The sequence below is a fragment of the Ambystoma mexicanum genome, chromosome 12 (genome assembly GCF_040938575.1).
Source record: "Ambystoma mexicanum isolate Mex_15411 chromosome 12, UKY_AmexF1_1, whole genome shotgun sequence".
Classification (NCBI taxonomy): domain Eukaryota; kingdom Metazoa; phylum Chordata; class Amphibia; order Caudata; family Ambystomatidae; genus Ambystoma; species Ambystoma mexicanum.
Genome location: NC_090936.1, coordinates 1,172,300,836 through 1,172,321,457, shown reverse-complemented (window position 1 = coordinate 1,172,321,457; position 20,622 = coordinate 1,172,300,836). Strand labels below are relative to the sequence as shown.

The 20,622-nt window shown below is 46.5% G+C and overlaps 1 protein-coding gene across 2 annotated transcripts in view; it reads left to right on the top strand.

Moving 5' to 3' along the window:
- Positions 1–20,622, top strand: part of NR2C1 (nuclear receptor subfamily 2 group C member 1) — a 614,538-nt gene that overhangs the window by 507,563 nt on the left and 86,353 nt on the right. For both annotated transcript variants that reach the window (XM_069629809.1, XM_069629810.1), the window contains exon 13: positions 12,686–12,823. In XM_069629809.1, coding sequence (XP_069485910.1) covers positions 12,686–12,823 — 138 coding nt within the window. The remainder of the gene's footprint in view (positions 1–12,685; positions 12,824–20,622) is intronic.

The window sequence follows — 20,622 nt, the reverse complement described above, 5'->3', positions numbered from 1 at the left end:
CATTTTACCAAAATTGCCCGTCTTCTTTTCTCGCCATTTTAAGTATTCCTTGTCCTTTCTTGTTCCTTCCCCTGACCTGATTCCAGGGCGGGAAATTCCTTTGTGTGATTTTTATCTTCGGCGGGAGTCATGTGGACTCCCCGGCCAGGCTCCAGAGTGTCTGTGAAGGCAGGAAGCAAGGGAGGAGTTCAAAACTCTGCAGTCCTTCGTCTTCCAGCCTGATTGTGAGAATCCAGTACAAACTGGGAGGCTGGCTGTCCAAAAAGGATTTCCAACCCCACAAGTTTGAATGTTGCAAGGCTGTTTTATTGACTGGGTTCCTGCATAAAAGTCTGATCCTGGAAGCTGAAAAGGGAGTCGACCACTGGAAACAAAATTCTGAATCTCGCAGAAATTTGTGGGCCTCCTGCTGGACCTCTAGAGACGTGAATATAGTCCGAAAAGGCCATTCACCAGAGTGCTGGACCTTACAAACAACAAGAATCCGACCCGTGATATTCTATCTTCGCTGTGCTCCTGAAAAAAGCGCCAAATCCACAGAGCCGCATCCAACGCCGAGAAATACCTTGCCAAGAGCCTTCCCTGTGATCCTTGCTGCAAACGTCCTTCCAGTGACCTGTCTTCTGTTTTGTTTATGATGTAATTCAACGACTGTTTTTGGCTGCAGATCGTGAAGTCCTCCTGCTGCAGATTCTCAGGGCTGAGGTACTGTGCTGGCTTGAGTATTTACTTACCTCAAGTCTCTTGTGATTCATGTGTAGTTTTGGGGGTTTTTCTGTGATTGGGAGGGCTTTCGTCCAGTTGACCCAGGCTCACTGCTGGAATCCTCCTACGATGTCTTCTCTGAAGTCCCTTGACCCTCAACTAACTCTAAAGTAAAACACTTACTTGTTTGAACAGTCTTCCTTTGGAACTCTGAACTTTGCCTGCAACTGAGCCCTATTTCGCACTGCCTACAGCTGGATCCTAGACCACGAGGGTTCCTCTTCTGCCTCAGAGAACTCGTACTAGAATTGGGAAGGGTTGGATACTTTAAGGGATCTGCCTTGAAAAGTAAAACAAGTGTTGAAAAGTTTACTTGCTTGTAAATCAGTTAGTTGGTAACTTTAAACTCTGAGTGAATACTTACAAAAAGTTATTACTTACCTTAGGTATGTTCTGCCATTCTGAAAAGTATTTATATGATTTACTTACCCTGAATAAGCTGTATGCCTTGTTAAATAAGGATTCTCAAAGTCTTAATTTCCTTAGAAACTGTCTCGCCCTTCTAATTGAAATTAGATAGACGGTTAACTTACCTGCGAATTGGGTTCCCCTCTTCCCAAAATGAATGCTGTTGGTTTCACTTTATTATTCCTGTTAGGATAATTGTATGAGTGTCCTCAATTGGGTCTTGCTTCCCCTGACTTGCTGTTAGCCTGTCCAGAATAAGTCTGCCTAGGTCATTCTTACCTTTTAGGTTTCTGGTAGCTCCTTACAAAAGTATATAGGTGTTACTAAACTTGAGTATAACTGTGTTATCCTAAAATAAGTTAGTTATTGCTTCCCTTAGTCTGTGACCTGAAATGCAACTGTAATTGAATATTACACCCCATAGTCTAACTAACATAGTCCCTAGATTAACTATTATCCTGAATCAGAGTTATAGTGTTTACTGTTCCTAGAATAAGTGTTCCACTATTCAGAAAAGTATATTTGCAAGTGTGTTTACTATGTCATTTCCTTGTTGAGTGCCACTGCATAACTGACAGGTTCTACTACCCTTGTATTACTGAAAGTAATCGTAAAGTAGTCCTTGGTTTTACTCCCCAAGAATAGGTGTGACCTATACTAAATGTGTTTGCTAAGGTCTGACTTCTCTAGAACTACTGTTGGGTGTTTCAAATAAGGTTTTATGCTTTGGTCTGTGCACCTTCAAGCATAGTGCTGTGTTTTTATAGTTGTGATTATATATAATGTGATAGTACCTATTTGCCCCAAAATGTATCTGGGCCTACTTATATTTAAATAAACAATTTATTTTTACAATACATAGTGTTTCAGTGTTTCTTTACCCTATAGTCAGGTGGTACAAGAGTGGAGTCTTGTACTGCCTCAGTTGAATGGTTTTATTAAGCCCTTAGTTGGACTTCAGAAAAAACTGTCCCAACACCCCTTCATTATTTATTTTCTTCCCATGACTAACTCTTACAGTTACAGGGGCTGGGGGTGGGGAGGGGTGTTATTTGTTATCCTTCCTAAGATTTCTCTTCACACACCACCCTATGTGGAGTGCTGAGTGGGTACATTGTATCCCTTTTCTCGCCTCTCTGCTAACATTTAGTTACTTTGACAAGCCCATTTGTTCAGGCTGGTGGCAATGTACATTCTACACAACCATCGCAGCTCTGACAAAGCACAAGGCACCCCAAACATAAAAATTGTGGCCTTGATTTTAAGCCCTGAACAAGATGGCTTGTCCTTTCTGGTCTCTTCCTCTAACATTCTGGGTGGGGGTGCAAGCTCCCTTTGTCATTGGCGAGGCTTTGCAAAGAAAGCCTGCAAAGATTTCCCAAGTGCCTGGCAGGACAGGAAGCGGGGGCGGGGGATGTTAACCGACATTCCCCTGCCCTTGTCCTGCAGTATGCCTGGCTGGAAATAGTTCAGACTGGGAGGGTGGCTGTCCCCATTAGACAGCCACCTCCAAGTTTGAATGGTGCATGGGACATGATTGGTGGACTTGGCCGGTGTTCCTGTATAAATCCCAGAGTCTACCACTGGAACAAGGAAATCCTGAAGTGGAGAATCGAGAAGGACGTTGACGGCACTTCCAATCACCTCCAGAGCCTGTTGAGTCAGATGCTGTCCGAACCTTGTCACTCCAAGGGATAGGGAACATCTGAAAAAGATTACTTCCTCCCATAGACTGTTGGGCCTAATCCGTCTCGAGATGATCTAGAATGTGTGCCCTCCCAAGATGAGCTACGGCCCCCATGGCCTGCAAACCTCCAATGCCTGGAGTCCTGTGCCGCATAGCTTTGCAACTTCTCCAGAAATGCGGTTTTGCGTGCAACTTCGAGGGCATCCTTCCAAGTCTGCACCAGCTCTTATCAGCTCCAGAGACCCTCACCGGAGGAGAGGACCAAGAAACTGAGTATATTTAACTGCCGTGACAACAGACTGTCCACTGAGCCTGCAGAAGGCACTGACGAGCCATCACCTGGGAGAACCGCAGCTAGACATTCCCCTATACGAGTGATGTTGCCACATCCACCAAAGTCACCTTCTCCAAGTTACCCAGAACGAGGAACAGGAGACTGGGGTCTTTTGTTGCCCACCGCTAGAACTGTCCAACAGCAGTCACTTCTTCAACTCAAATTACTGTTCACCCTGCAGTAACCTACCTGGTGTCTGCTTGTGTCATCCTTCGACTCTGAGGCCAGCAGATAGCATGCATGCTGCTTCCCCCAGGTCCTCATAGAGTAACATTGGAGGAACAACCCTTTGTGCTCTTAGCAGTAAAACCGCCTGCTCTTGGACACTGGTCCTTGGGCCACCTATTCAGGGGGTTATCCTAACCTCCCTAAGCTTACTTGTAACCACCGATTTACTTACCTACAACTCTAGGGGATCAAACTTGTGCCTTTCTACTCTGAACACTGTGTTTTGCCTCTTCCCGACATTTTCCTGGCCAACCTCCAACCACTGGTGGCCCATCTGAACTTTGACTACTACTAGATGGGGTTGGACTATTAAGACCGCATTGGGTTAAAGTTATAATAAGTTATTCAGAGTTAGGAAAGTTGGTTTACTATGTGATTTGCTACTGTACACACTACTCTAAGAGCATCTTGGTGTGAAAGACTATTGCAAGTGATCCTATGCTGGATACAAGTTTGATTTATAGTACTTACCTGAACTTATAATTGCAAAAGTGTGCTTTAGAGTATATCATAAATGTCTATTTTTATATAGGTTTTAAGTGATTTCTTGAACCAAGGTATGCTCTGAGGTCTTTGTACTCAACTACAGCCCTCCTCCCTCCTTAGACTAAGCCTAGCTGCTTGCCACTCTACCATTCCCTTGGGTAGTTCAGGCTGATCCTAAGGGGTGTAACCCGTTCACCCTTGGTACACCCTCGAGGCCCTGCAAAGATGGCCGCCCTGCAGTGATATCCCAGCCCTCCATTGCCTGCTGAGCCGGCTCACCCTCCCAATTGGTTGGCTGATGCTCTTCCACCAATCCCAGCAACCGGGAGGCGGGAGCTGGCCCAAGACACCTAAGGCCTGCAACAGGGCCCTGTGATGGTAATTTCACTAACTTCTGTAACCCTGCCTGAAGACCTGCTCCGGAGCTCCCTCTACACCCTTTCATCCCGATACCTGAGACTCCCTTGCCCCTCCTCCCCCACACACAGTGAGCATTTCTCTGGGGTGTTTCTGCTGTGCACATCTCTGCTCAATTGGAATGGGAAGAAATGCATATTTTATTTTTGCATTTAAATTCATGATTTGACATCCAAGACGCGTCTGCCCTGATTTGGCCTGTGTGCTGATGCTACTACCTTGCACACTTTGTTTGCCCTGGGTCTCGAGGTCCTGCAAAGATGGCCGCCCTGCAGTGATATCTCGGGGATCTATGTCATCACTGCGACGGCCGAAAAGGTTTGGTTTTTTTTTTTTAACACTTTACACCACATATATATGCAGAGGGAGAACCCCTGCAGCCCCCCGATATTAATATTATACACTTAACCCCCCCCACATATATATATATATGGTGTAAGGGAGGGGTTAAAAAGAAGAAAAAAAAGTCTGCATTTTCGGCCATCGCAGTTCCCAGGACGACATTTTTGTACGATTCCTATCTCGGCCCTCCATTGCCTGCTGAGCCGGCTCCCCCTCCCAATTGGTTAGATGGTGCTCTTCCACCAATCCTAGCAACCAGGAGGTGTGAGCCGGCCCGAGACACCCAAGGCCTGCAACGGGCCCCTGTCCGCCACCTGTACGCCGCCACGCTGCACCCCTCTGGCCCCCATGATGAGTGTGTGTGTGTGTGCGCGCGCCTCCAGCCCCTTCTGGCCCCCCGTGGTGTGTGTGCGCGCACGCCTCCACCACCCTCTGCCCCCCCCTTGATTGTGTGTGCGCCCCACCCTCTCTTGTCCCCCATGATGTGTGGCCCCCTTTTTCCCCCGTAATGAGTGTGTGCCCCCCACACCCGTCTTGCCCCCTGTGATGTGGGTGCGCCCCCACACCCCTCTTGCCCCCTGTGATGGGTGCACCCCCAACCCCCCTCTGGCCTCCTGTGATGTGTGCCGCCACCCCCTCTTGCCCCCGTGAGAAGTGTGCCCCCTGTGATGTGTATGTGCCCCTCACCTCCCCTTGCCCCTGTGATGAGTGTGTGCTCCCCTCCCACTACTTGCCCCCCATGATGAGTGAGTGCCTCCTGGCCCCCCATGATGCCTGTGTGCCCTCCCCCCTTGCCACCTGTGATGCGTCTGCCCCCAACCCCCTTCTTGCCCCCCTTGTTGAATGTGTATGCCCCCCCACTCCCTTCTTGCCCCCCGTGATGTGTGCCCCCCACCCCCGCTGGCCCCCCGTGATGCGTGTATGTCTCCTCCTACCCCTTCTTGCCCCCCGTGATTGTGTGCCCCCACCCCCTTCTTGGCCCCTGCAATGCATGTGTGCCCCCTCCCCTGCCACTGTGATGAGCGTGTGTCCCCACCCCCTCTCTGGCCCCCACATGACGTTGCTGTGTGCCTCTCCTCCCCCCTTTCTGGTCCCCCCTTTTCATTGCTTGAGTTGTCTTGATTCACGAAGGATTTACCATCAAGGACTTTTGCCAACGCTTGGATTGACCTTTTGACACATTAACTCTTGGGGCTTAGGGGCTTCACCCCCTCAACTCACATGCTGGACCTTCCCTGGATCTCCCACTCAGGTTGGCCCTGAATCATGCTGTGCCCATTGTCTTCGTGAATTCCTTGCCTACATTTTTTGTTACCTTGCAACATTATGTGCCTCACTGACCTCTGCTACTGTTTTCGCTATCCCCTCTGATGCTTCAATGTTTTATTCTGTTCTCTTCTCTTCTCCCTTCCCCCTTCTCTCCCTTTCCTCCCCCCTCTTTTTTCTATGCACTTACTCTATCTGAATGGTCCCTGGACCTAGTATGATAGTAACTTTGTTCGTCTCCCTGGAAGGTCATCAGGCCTAGTACGATAGCTGCTAGTTTGTTCTTCCCCGCCCTTCTGCTCCCCTCTCCCTCACCTTTTGTTATTTTCCGATTCTACCTGAAATGTCGTCCGGCTTAGTACGGTAGTCTAAAAACACTGTATGGGAGGTAAGAGGATTATTGGCCCTAATCTCAGCGCATCCTCAAAAATATTTAGGCGAAGCTTTGAACAACAAACATAATAGCGCTAAGGGGCTTATCTGTTTTCTTTCCAGAAGGAGTCGCGTTGCCTAGAGCGCCAGTCAAGATATACAAATCATGCTCCAAACCATTTTACAAAAAATATGCAGCATTTATTAATTTTCATTCAACAATCTTAAAAATGTGTTTTCAATGTCAACAAATATTACTTAAAAAGAGATTTTAAAGGAAACAACCAAATCTCTGGAGAAAGTGCAAGTGCAGTAGAATAGCACCTGTAAAGATTTCGGGGTAAACTAGCAGAGTGAACACCAAGAAATAGATAGCTGTGTGTGAAACCAGAGTAATCCACTTGTGGGATTTCTCTATAGCAGTGTTGTGCAAATACCACAAAAATAAATTTATTCATACACCACATTCATTCCAATTTCAATTCAGGCATACTCATTCTCTCATACATACCCAACATGTTTCTTTCTGCTTATGTGTGTGAAAACAATGTAAACAGAAATTCATCAGTGGTAGTCTGCCGTCTACCAAGTCTACTAACACCAAAGAGAGTTTTATATCGAGTTACAATTCCTCTGATGTTGCGCAAAATTTTAACAATAATCAACACAACATTTTGAAACAAGACAATGTTCCTATGCATCAATATTTTAAAAAAATCAAACAAATGTGGAGTCCAAATTCTAGGGTCCTATAAATGATCTGTAGTCTGTTTGGTGCACCACAGCAGGGAAATTTCGTATCACCTCTTAATGAATGGGTATTTCTGGGGGCTAGTGCTCGTTCTTGTCTCGATGGCCTCACATCCCTTGGTCATGTGTGATACACAACAGTCCTTGATTAGATGGGACCTTCTAAAATAGATGTCTATCGCTTAAGGGCAAATCGTCCAGTGACTGGCGACAATTCAAGCATTCGTTAAACTTGTAAAACGATGGTGGGTCCACTGTAATTAGGTTTCACAATCCTGCACCATATCGTGTGTCATCGGTTTTGAACAGGACAGAACTTGTTGCCCCTTAGCGTGTCCGGTAATGTTAAAACCGATACTCTGATTAAGGTGTCCAGCGATTATTTGCATGCAGCGTTTCCTAGAGGCCGTGTATGTGTATGGACCGTTGCTATATCGCGTCCATGAAGACGGGACAAACTCGAGACAAGTCTGTATTTAGTGCTTCCGTTACTCGTGCTGGTGATTGCTGTATACCGTCATCTCAAAGTTACACGGTTCTCTTGTTGCTTCCGTCACTGCTCCCGTACCTCTGTCCTAGTACGGTAGTCGCCTATCTGTTTCCCATTTCCTTCCTATTTGTGTCTTGGCACTATCTGAAATGTTGCTAGGCCGAGTATGATGGTTATTTTTACATTCTTGTTGTTCATGGCCTGTAAGGATGTTTTATGTATTTTCCCTTGTTCCCTCCTTTGTGATGAAGTGCTTTGAAACCCATTGTGTATAGGCGCTATATAAATAAATCATCACATCATATCATTGGTGGGTTTTCCTAAGTCCTGTCCCAGACAGTGACTTAGTAAAAACCTACTAACACCAACTATGCTTTCTGTCCTCTTGACAAGATAGTTTTGTTATCAAGACTCTTTGAACTCCCCCACTTCACACCTACTTCCTCGCACCATCACCAGGCTTGGTGGCTGATGATGCAAAACAGAGACAGATTTTAAAGTCTTCTCCTGGTTCACAAATCTATCCATGGTTTGTCACCACAGTATCTATCTTCTATCCAACTCTACAAGCCTTCTCGTAATCTCTGCTCTGCCTCCTAGACTACCCTTGTGGCTCCTCACCCTCCCTTTGCTTTCTCTAGTTTCCGCTCTCTCTTCTTGCTCCACTTGCATGCAATTCTTTCTCAGAAATCTGAGAAAATATCCACATGGATTTCTACAAAACAAAACTAAAAGCCTACCTCCTTGCCTCAGTTACCCTCTTAACCTACCTCTCATCTGCCTGCTAGCTAACATGTTTCCCTCGCATGTTGGTTGTCCTTAATCTATGCATGTCCACTTATGTTTTGTACCTGATGACTGTCCCATTTACTCCCCTCCACAACCTGGTCAGAAGGTCCCTCAAACTCACCCCATTGTAAGAAGCTCTCCACTTCCCGTCAAATCTGATTTCGTATCTATTGTACGTTCTTTTGTGATCAAGAGTTCCTCCTGTATATAAATTAATTTAAAAAATACAAAATTAAAGAGTTTCTTATAAAGATTCGAACATATATTTATGCGGAAGGGGAGAAGAGGGGGTGACATTGGGGAGGAAAGGGGAGAGGGCAAGGGCAGCTCCCTCTATGGCAAATAAGTGAAGTTTCCGCTGATCTTTGAACCTATTCACAGTCTGGCTGACTTTGGTTGTGATCGGTAGCGGGTTCCAATGGAGCAGAAGCGAGAGGAGGTATGGGGGCATGGGATGGAGAGGAGGTAATGACATGATGAGTTAACCGAGGACACATTCAGCCAGGTACTGAGGAGCAAGTCCATTCCTAGCTTTGTAGACTAGTAGAAGGAACTTTAAAAGGGATAGGTTATGCATAGAGAGCCAACCAGCATGGTGCTGTTAGATAGACAGGGGGAGGGGGGGCCCTGGGTAGGTTGCATAGGGTGTGGGTAGCAAAGTTGAGGACTTTGACTAAAGGGAGGACGGAATAGAGAGGAATTCCAAGGGTTGGGCACTAGTAGTAGTCTACTTTGCTGAGCATGTGGTTGGACAATAGCATTTATGTAGAGTGGTCAGACACATTCGCTGAATGATACTATGAGCAACAAACTTGGTTGCTATCAAAAAGGACCCCAAAGTTGCGGGCCTTGGACAAGGGAGCACGGAAATCAGCCAGGAAGGCGATAGAGGCGAAGGTTAGGGATGGAGAAGGATGACTTCTGCATGAGGTAGCGTTGAGCCATCCGGCGACTTAATGCAGTGAGACAGTATGGCTGGGGTGAAAGGGAAAAAGGGGAACACATCAGCAAAAAGGTGATTGTGAAAGCCAAATAATAAGATAAGCCTTCCTAGAGTAGACTTGCAGAGTGAAGAGCAGAGGTCCAAGGACGGATCCTTGAAGGCGCAGACAAGAAGTGAGATGAGATGAGGTGAGGTGAGATGTTTGAGTTAGCAGAGATTTTAAGAGTGACCTATCTGGGAGGAGGCAATCAAGGTGAGGCCAGATTTGCACAAAAAAAAAATATCCTGGTGAGGGAGAAGAGTGATAGACTGTGTTGAAAGCAGCAGATGTCCAAAAAGGGACGGCTGCCTAATGTGAGCGGCTTTGCTGCGGCTCTGCCCCGCCTCTCCCCGCTCTGAATCACTGTGCTCGATCTAACGCCGCATTCCGACATCGAAAGGGGAAAGCAAGATATGAGACAAAACGCGCGCGCTTCTTTGACTGACATGCCTGACTGAAATGTTTCAGTTGATTCTCTGATGCCGCGCAGAGCGCTTTTACAATTTTAAAACCCAATATTATAACGCTATTACTACGAAACGGCCACTCTGACCTATAGTATTAATCACTGTGAAAAATATCATAATGACAATGCCATATTACGATTTCAACATATTATACAAAACTTTGCACTTATCTGAAAATGGCAGCCAAAAGAAAGGGGAAAGGACATTGGGTTCAGGCTGCTTATACCCCATGCTGGGCGATGATAGGTGGACAGTCAGAGGGGTCAGGACTACTGCGGGCCAGAGGATCATGGGAGTCGTGGTTCCCAACACTGTGTGGAGATTTGGGAAATGTTTTAAACTTGAACTTAACGTTTACCTTTTTTTCTAATGTTATATCAGAAAAATATTAAATTAAGTTAAGTTGATATGTTAAAATGCTGAGATGGCAGAATTAAAGAAAGAATAAGCATAATGCGAGCCTCCTGTCTTGTCATAGAATAAAGAGAACATTGGAGACATGCATGACTGCAATATGACTAGCAGGTTTACTGCGGAAGCCAGATTGAAGTGGATCCCTAAGGTCATCCTTAATGCACTTGGTGATCCTGTTGAAGATCACCTGTTCGAGTAGCTGTGAATGATGGGAAAGAGGGGGAACAGGGTGTTAGTTTCCCGGGACATTTTGGGTCAGTAGATTGTTTATTCAGTAGGGCGAGGACAGTTGCAGATCTGAAGGGGGAAACACCAGTGGCGGGGAGGGGGTGGAGTTAATTAACTGAGCGTGATAAGGACAGGTGATAGAGACAAAGTCTTGGACCAGTTTGAAGTGCAAAGCGATCGATAGGAGCTCAAGATGAGTTTGTGGTGCAAAGGATGGGTGCTTATTCGGTAGGAACGGTGGACATAAGGAAGGTGGGGAGGAGGGATGAACAGTGGCATGGATTTTAGAGGAAAAGTAGTGAGCAAAGCCATTAGCAGAAAGGGAGTAGGCAGTGGTGTTGGTTTGGGAGGTGTGGGCATAGCTTGCAGGGATGATTACGAAGGGAGGAGAATAGGTTTGTGAAGTAGGAGGATTTGGCAAAGTCATGTGCAGATTTGAATGCGGCAAAGGAATTTTTGTTTATTAGAAGTGAGGTGGGGTTCCATGATTTGGGGCAGAGTCATGAGTTATAACACATGTTTGTTTTGAGGGTATGAATCTCTGAGGTAATCAAGAGCATAGGACGGGCACAGGAAGGTGTAAACCTGCATTCAGGATGGTGGTCAGTCAAAAAACCGAAAACAAAATCTCGAACTGCAAAAATATCGAATCCAAAATCTCGAAAAACAAATCTTGAATTATTTATTTATTTAGTTATGTGTTTTTGGGGTCAGGTAAGTAAAAAAAAAGGGTTAAAATAAAAAAAAATCGAAAAAGGGGGGTTGGGGGGAACCCCCCCCATTTCGAGATAAAAACGTATTAAAAAAAAATTTCGAGATTTTTTTTTTCGAGATTTTGAACTCGAGATTTTTTTTTTCCGAGATTTTGTATTTCGGTATTATCACTATAAACCATTCAGGATATTGCTGGACAGAGTCATTAAAGCATAGTCGGCAGAAAATGCACGGGATGACAGGGAGGCAGGGAGGGGTTGAGGGGGTCTTCACATCAAGGTAATCGGCAAGAGACTCCTCCTTGATTTTCGTCTTGGTCATTGAAGAGGGGTGAGGGTGAGTGGAGAGAACAAGAACTTAAAATGAAAAATTGAGTGATCAGAGGGAGATGGGTCAATGGATCGTTCACAGGAGGAGAACTAAGAGTGGAAGACAAGCTCGAGCGTTCCCTCTAGAGTGTGTAGACTGGCCGTGGAGGGGTTGGGCTTAAGGCAGGTGGCTGCAGAAAGCTTGGTACGGTTTCAATCCCCCAGCATGACACTGCAGATGTTGGTAGGAAGTGACTCAAGGAGAAGCTTCAAGTAAGGGAAGGAGTTGAGAACAAAGGGGTCAAGAGTGCCTGAAGAGTGAGAGAATGGAGGAGTTTAATAGTGCCATGTTTAAAAAGGAAGAGGTATTGTTAGAGGGGCAATGGTGTGGGTTTCATTCATAAGGAATCCCACTCCACCACCCTTGCCAAAAGGTCAGGGGGAGTTGAAGAAGGCAGCAAGCATTGTTAGTGTGAAGATCCGCTGTTGATGGAGTGTCATTAAGGGGCTATTCAGGTTTCTGCGATAGCAATACGTGAATGTTGAGGGGAATAAGAGTCAAAGTAGTCAGTGATGTAGCAAGACTAAATGCAGAAGAATTGTGCCTTCCAGATGCCAATCGAAAGTGTAATGGGATATTTGGATAGAGGAGCAGGTGTTACGGTGTAAATGTGGGGGAATAGATGAGGTTGGGGCACCCTTTGGGAGCTGGAGCATCAGGCTTGAGGGGTGATGGTGCATAGGGAGTTTGGTAGAGCAGTGTGATGGAGAGGTTAGACAGAATTGTGGCTGTAAGGTACAAGATGAGGAGCGAAGAGTACAAGGAGGAATGGAGTGATGTCTAAGTGCATGTAGTAGGGCCGAAGTCCTAAGCAAGTGAAGACAGGAAGGAATGGTGCAGCCCAGGAGAGAGGTTTAGGTAGGTGAGGAGAAAGGGAAGGGAAGAAAGATTGGCTTGAAGGAGCAGGTGTGAGTTCTGGATTGGGCTACAATGGGGGCTATAGGTAACCAAAAGAGTTAATAGGCACAAAACAGAATGCAACTGTGCTTTAAATATTCTGACGTTCTATGCATTAACCAACTGATTTTGTTCTGATTGCATGTAAACATACAAGTAGATCAGTATTTCACAAACTGATGAGAAACTGATGGCTAGAATCATTTGTTTTGTCATCGAAGTTTGTGGGGGGAACAAATACCAAGCGTGGTACATTTTGAATTTTCCTTTCCATTGCAGATAAGTCTTCGGCAGAACGAGTGAAGCTGGTGATGGAACACATCTTCAAATTGCAAGAATTCTGCAACAGCATGGTCAAGCTCTCGCTCGATGGCTATGAATACGCCTATCTGAAAGCAATCGTCCTTTTCAGTCCTGGTATGTTAAAACTATACTCTCAATCCGAGAAGGACAAACCTTATGATCTATGAGATGCATGGAATGTCTTCTTGAAGTATTGCATGAGTTTAAGATTTTAGGCTACAAGGCCACATTTGTCATGGCTGACCTTGGCCTGGTCAGTAGCTGGATTTTTTATAGGGTTGTTAGGGTGTTTTAAAAAAGTCCACCTTAGGGATGACTTGGGAAGACTCTCACTTGGGACACAGGGCTCCATTTCTTAGTATAGGCCTAAACCACAGGTTTTGTTGGTAGCAATGGCTGAGCAGGAATGGAGAAAGGGCTGTAGGGAGGTATAAGCCAAAGAAAAACTAATATACTAAACGTTTTATAAAAATAATGGTTTATTTTATATACACAAAGGTAAAGGTGATTCTTCGGAAATGTAAGTACTATAACACCTAATAAATAATATTCGAACTAATGCAATATTTAGAGTAAATCATTTTTGTAATACATTTAGAGAATGTCAGTAAGCAATTCAAAGGTAAGTAAAAATGCGTGAGGAATCTGAGGATGTCGTCCCTTCTCCCCAAGGGGGAGACCTTTCACATGGGGCCAGGTCGATGCACCCACAGTACAATATTCCCCCTGGGGGTGGTGCACCAAGGGAGGAACACATGGGGAGGGAATCCCCCCTATGGGATTGGGGACAGTCATCACCAGAGAATGCAGTATCTCCCTGTTTCACCATATCCAACGCCCCTTCCAAATTCTCTTGCCCCTCCCTGGATAGGGCTAATATGTATTGCTATGAAGTTAGCCAAACTAACTTACTTGACAACACTGGGACAAAATAATACCAAGCATTATGCATGCAGGCAAACTACCATGCATGAGAACATTAAAAGACCAGACCGACCAAAGTACTGTGTATGTAGCTTTTAAGTGTATCCTGTGATGAAAAAGATGGCCAGGAGTACAAGGATTACTCGCGTGAAGCTGAGCGAGCAGTCTAGTTTTCTGAGCTCAGCGATTGGTTCAAACAAAAACATCACCTCGATGCAAGAGTTCCAGAGAGAGCCAAGCTCAAGCTGGAACGAACACGCTGCAGAGACGGGAACCGGGGACAGCCGTCACACAGAGAAATAGTGAGAGACTTACCCGGACGCAAGGCGAAGCATGTGGAACACGGAATGCGCAACCTGTTGGCAGGGATGCTGCAGACTACACTGGATGCCTGAATGTTCCGTGAGCCTCCAGGAAAGAGTACAGCTGCCTTGGAACCATCGGTACCGTGAAGAAGGCAGCCAGGTACGTGGATTGCCCAGGAGCTCTGAGGTTCAGGGAAGCATCAGTGTGAGCTCAGGAACTGGGGAGAGAGGGTCTGGGACTCTGTAACCAAGGAGAGACCGTTGCATACTTGGCAGGAGACTACAGAAAGTGCAAGTCTGGGATTTGAACCCAAGAGAAAGAGGGTCTGGGACCCAAAGGAAAGGAAAGGGAGGGTCTGGGACTCGGAAGAAAATGAGAGACATTTGTATGCTTGGAAAGAGAGTGAACCAAACGAATACAACGCAACTGTGCGAGTCTGGGGCCCGCACTCAAAAGCAAGACCGTCCGGTACCCTGAAGGAGAGAGTCTGGGACCCTGAAACAACTGATAGATGTGTGCACTTGGCAGGAGAGTGAACTAAGTGGATACAACGCAACATTGCGAGTCTGCCTGTCAGGGGAGTTTTCCTAAAGTCGCATTTTGGAGGTAATACTTTAGTAAGCTATCCCAATGGTTTGTAGATCCCCAAATAGTAGTATCAGTCTGTAATACTCAGAGACCTTGGTAGAGTGTCAGAGCAGTCAGGCTTATCTTAAGAGGAAGATGTGAGCTGTAGTTAAGTACACTGAACTTGGCTAGTAATGCACACCAAAGAAATACATGTACATTTATATTAAAATATAGATTTATTATATTTACACAAGTCACTGTTAAATACTTGCCACAATAAACCAACACACCCAGGTATACTTTATAATACTTTTAAAAGGCCACTTCTTAGTTGGTTGTTGCTTGTACTGGAGAGACCCCCGGCCGGCCCATAGAGTCGGGATTTGCTCTGCAGTACTTTAAGATGAGATAGCTGCACCTTGAGATGGATGGGGGTGCAGGTTTTCTTACTCTAACACCAATCAATAAGGACAACTCAATGGTTTGGCAAAGGGGAGTCCGTTTAATGACAAGTACATAAAACAGGGAAACATGGAAATCAACAGTGATGCGATAGCCCGTCTCGCTTCAACTCCCACGAATTTCATACAAACAGTAACATTTATACCCGAAACTCATCATCATTGACGTGTAATACTCAAATGTTAACATGCAATTCTATTGGTTGGAAAATGTAACTTTAATATAGGTGCTATATCTGTATATGGTAACGGAGTCCACTTTACTTAGCAGCACGCACAATGGTCAGCCAGGTGCAGGATGCCCCAAGATTCACCCGGCCTCCCTTCCATAAATCATTACATTATTGGCTATCTGTCAATTAGTTGGCTGTGGTCGGCCTCAAAACTGTATCTTCTTGTCAGAAAACATTGTTATCTCTGTCCGGGCGACAGCCAGGCGTAGGTGTGAAACCGTGCCTCCTCTTGCTCGGATGGTCACGTGCTGCTCACACCGTGAATCTGCCTAGTTTTCCTTCTATTTGCGCATTTAATTCTTGTTCAGCTTGCCACCTGCCTGGGCCTCCTTATCTCGGCCTTCCTGAGATAGGCTGTTTTGTTCTTAAGTTTCGATTCCGCGAAGCTACTGTTCGCTTCTTCTCTTGGTCTGACCTTGGCTCTTCCTGGCTCACGTTGCTTCAGCTGAGTTGCGATTCCGCCATCTCTTCTCATTTTAGCTGGAATACGAATCCTGTCCTGTTTGAACTCTCGTAACTTGAGTTAATTCTGCTCTGTGTAAAGTGGACTTGCACTTATATAACATGCTTTGTTTTGATGTAGATTGTGTATAATGGTGCTTGCCGCTCTATTCTTCTACTTAGCATATCAAGCTGCACTGTTTTCTTGCGGTTCCAAGCATATGTACAGGCGTTAGCGGGTTGAATATCTCCATCCTGCTTTACAGCTTAAGTTTCTTTATATTTCAACATCGTCTCTCCTAAGTTTACAATATGGTGTTTCGTCTCTGTGTCATCTGGGTCGTCTCATCTTCTATCTGCATGTCTGGCTGGGCCTTCGTGACGTCACCATTCGTCTTCAATTAAGGCCTTTTGAGCTTCTTCCGGGACAGTGTTTAAGCAATCTTCATTTCGTTTCATTTATTGGTAGGGTTTTCTCAATGGATACCTTACTGTCTATGGTTGTCTGGTTATCGGTGCTTCAATAGGTATTATTCTTCTGATAGGCACTGGACAGAGCCCTGCTGCGGCTCTCTGCTGGTTTATTTGCTCATCATACGTCACATATCTCGGTGTGAAAGTTTCTGGTACTTCAAAATGGGCGACTAGAGTGCGGCCCTCGCTCGGGACCTCCTCTACATGCTGAATGTGTACAATTGTTACAGTAGTTTCACAGGTCTACCATACTATCGTTAATAATTTTCGTCCACAAAGTAATACGATAATTGCATTTAGTCAGCATCCACATATAAGATAATGATTTCTGGGAAGGTATACAGTTGGTTAGTGTTATCAAAGAAGAGCTTCAGGTTTTGGAGGCGGTTTCCCTGCACAGCAAGTCTTTCAAAGTCCAAAACTCAACCCTAGTTAGATGGCAGGTCGGAGAGGCTTAGTCTTGAAAAGCAGCAGAAGTCAAAAGTTCATGTGGATACTTTCTAGTCTCTAGGACAGAAGATGCAAGAAGACTTGACCAACATTGGAGACCCTGTTAAAGGACTCGCCAAAGGGACACAAGCAGCGGCTTGAGTCTGAGGTAAGAGGGGGTTGCCCTGGACACCTCTACATGGACTCCAGCGCTCTGGAGCGACTTTCTGGAATAAGTTAAGCAATCCCTTTTTCCCCAATCCCTTTTTCCCCACAGTACCTTAGGTTTGAAGAAAATGTTTGTGGCGGATGTAGCTCTGGACCCGACCTACGGATTCCTTGGTCTGATGACGAAAGGCAGGACAATGGATGGGATCTCTCAGCAGCAGTCTCGAGGGAGGACCTCTGGCACGGCTTTCATCAACTTCTTTGGTCACTCTGCAGTTTTGGCACCTTTACTGCGGCACAAAGGGTGCGATTCGCCTGGTCAATCTTTTTCGGTTCTGCAGTCCCACACTCTGATGAGGGGGTCTGGGCGAATTGGATTGTTTCTCTGGAGTGTCCTTGAGGGTTCAGCAAAGACTTGGATGGATGCAACCTTTCCATGACGATGCGCTCGAAATGGGCAGCAGGTCTCATGGTATTGGGGTTCCGAAGCTTTGGAAACTCACAGGACTTCAGAGATGGCTCAGATCAAAGTTAGTCTTAGGACTGTATTACAATAGTATGTTGTGATCTGCGCAATGACCCTGAAATCTCTCCTTAAGCGTAATAATACAAATGGTAAAAGTCCATATTAATACATCAATTCAACTTGTACAGCAATTATGATTTATTGGTGGAGCCAACAAATCCACAGCCGACACATGTTTGGGCAAAGCGGTCGTCCTCAAGGCAACTTGGTCCTATACTGCATTCCTTGGTGAGGTAAACGATTGTATTGTCGGTATTGATGAAGAAACAATCTTGATGGGTTCAACCCACGATAAAATTGGTGGGCGATCAGTTCTGAGGTTAATCCTCCATATAAAATTCTGTGTTTCTCTTATGTAGACAATATTAGTTCATCTCGAAACCTTGTGTGTGTTCTTCATAAATCCTGACCTAAGGTCAGTTAGTAGATAAAGTCAGCGTGGCGCAATGATCATAGGAGACTAGCGCATTCCTAACTGTTACTCCCAGCAGTTTGCATATAGTATTAGTCTTGGGACTGGTTGTTCCCACCAGTCAACGGGAAGGAGTCCTCTTCGGAGTTCCTCTGTTGCACAGAACACGGTGACAGGACAGCAGTGGGTCGCTTACAGTGTTGGAAAGGGTCTGCAGGCGTCTCTGGTCATCTTCGGTTTCTTCAGCTTCCAGTGGTTGACTTGCTTTTCACTCCAGGACCCTCGCCTTTCATACAGTTCCAGCATTCACTCTTTTGCAATCTCCCTCAGCTTTTTACGGAAAGGGGTGTTTGGATGTCCAATCCGGACAGCCAGACCCCTTGTGGGAGCTGGTCCCTTTCATGCACTCTGCCAGACAAAGACCGGTGGATGGAAAAATCTTCTTCCACTTGTTAGGGAGAATTCTCACTTCCTCCCTGCCCAGACACTGTGGAACCTAAGCGGGGACACCCATGGGCTCCCGCCAAAGGCAAAACGAAACACTCAGGTCTACCCCTCCCAGAATGGTAGAAGAATGGCTGACAAAGAACAACCACTCTAGTAATGGTGAAAAAAGAAGGGACACCCCAAGTTGGTACTTGGGTGCCCCAGTTGTGCACTACCGAGGCTATGGACTCCTTTCCTACTGCTGTCTTCTACGGAGCCCCTTCCCTCTGCCCCCCAGCACCCTCCATCGACGCCTGGACTTCTACTTGCTGCGCTTTGCTGTGGGGTAAGGAGCTGACAACGTGGGACGTTTCGGCAAGTTGCGGCGAGCAGCTATCAAAACTTGACTTAATTGCACATTTCACCGTGCGTGCATTCTTTATCTAAATTGAATCGCCATGCTGCGCTCCGCGCATTTCCACTGGTGATTTGTTTTGAATTTGCCATATTGTGGCCTGATGCCTTAGTCCTTCCAAGATGGCCGTGTGCTGGGCTAAATTTTCGAATTGCTGTTGTTTTGCAACTTATGGTGCCAGCTCCCGCCGGCCGCACCATCGAAGGCCCACTTCAAAGGCCCTGTCTACCACTGTCCACCACGGTACGCCGGATTGCCACCCCCTGTGAGTGTCTGTGCTCCCCCATGTCCCCCAGTGAGTCTGTGCTCCCCCATCCACCCCTGTGAGAGTCTGTGCTCCCCCATGCCCATGTTTTTATGCACTTGCACTATCTGAAATGTCGTCAGGCCTAGTACGATAGTTATTTTTCGCATTCTGTATTGTTTCAAGGACTTTAAATGAATGTGACTGTATTTTCCTATGTTCCCTCCCTCCTTGAAGTGCTTTGAAACACATTGTGTATAGGCGCTATATAAATAATCAATCAATCAAACCTGCGGTAGAAAAATCACACAATAGTTGGTAGAACACGTCCACTGCCACCAGCCATAACTAGGAGATTGTTTATGACTAAAGAGTCACAGGAGCAGAGAGAAGGGGGATACTAGGTATCCCTTAAGCACTCCACATACAGTGATATGTGCCAATCTCTCAGACTATAAGGTTTTTGGAGAGATACTCCTTAAGAACTGTAGTTTCTCCAGCATGTGGTCTGGCATGGATTCACATAATCATGAAGATTCCCAGTCAGGCTGGGAATCCTCGGTAAACGAAAATAATTCACTTTCAAACTGTATTTCTCCTCTAAACCAATCACTGTCCTCTGGGTCATACTGCCCCCATTCAATGACAGTCCTCTTCCTAAGCTCCTTCTCTGGCAGCCATCTTCAGATTTTTACTGCACGCTTCTGTGTTGAGTCCTCGAGTTTGCTCCGCAAGCTATTTTTACGTTTTTTTGTGTTTTTCAATGGAAAAAGGTTCTATTTTTGTTTCGAAAGAGCCTGTGTGCTCTCCCCCATCTGCCGACAGCCGGGATCCGTTGTCGGTGAAATTCAGCGCCCCTTAAGGGCTAAGATGGTTTCCAGAAGGCCATCAGGCCTACTTCGTGCCCTCTGACCATGACGGAGGAGAAGGAAGGAAGGTCCCACTTCAAGTCCTGCACCAAGTGTGGAGCTACAGAATGTGTTTGTGGAGGACAAGCAACTGCAATGCCTCTACTGCCTGCATCAGGACGACAATGAATGAGATTGCAAGTTATGCCGCAGATTCTTCAAGAAGACAACAAAGGACAGGCACAGTAGACTGGTGGTGTGGCTGAACTCCAAAGCCTCTGCCCCGTGCTCTGAGCAGTACCATGCATCACCCAGGGCCGGTCGGTCCGAGGAGCGGTCTTCAAAGTCCTGTGTGGGCGTCTCATCCGTGGGGGCCCAAGATAAGGCCAAGAACCACAAGTCCGGGTCCACCGGGGTCGCAGCAGAAGCAGGTCTCACGGCAGACCGGGCGCGAACAGCATCACCCTCTGCTGCCAGCTGGCAGTCGAGCTCCTCCTCGAAGAGAAAATCGTCCAACCCGGCTAAACTGCAGGAGAAGCATGAGAAGCCGCGGACGTAGAAGACCGAACAGCCCAAGAAGACCCAGGTGGCACAAGATGAGGTTTCGTCGATGGAGCTAGTGGCGGCAGCTCTCTAGAAAGCTAAGTGGGCTGACCCTGAGAAGGTAGCCCCCACAGCGCAGAAGCAATCCCTCCCACTGAGGCGCGAAGCTGTCGCAGTGACTTTGACATGGTCTGCTGTCACGCCGGAGAAGGGGACACCATCTCAGAACCCGGGTCCAGCCGCTCAGGGGGGAGGTGGGCAAGGAGGCCCCAGATCAGTCCCAGGCTGTGGCCCAAGCCATGGAAATTTCACCCGTGGACGAGGACCTGGAGTCCTTACACATGGTCCACGAGGATGTGGAAGAGGAAAACAACGGCGCAGGCCTAGTGTTCGGATCACGCCCCCATTTCAGCCTCCACATTCGCATCGGGTCTCTTCTTCCCCAGCAGACACGGGGATGGATACTGCCACGATTGCGACAGACGACAATATC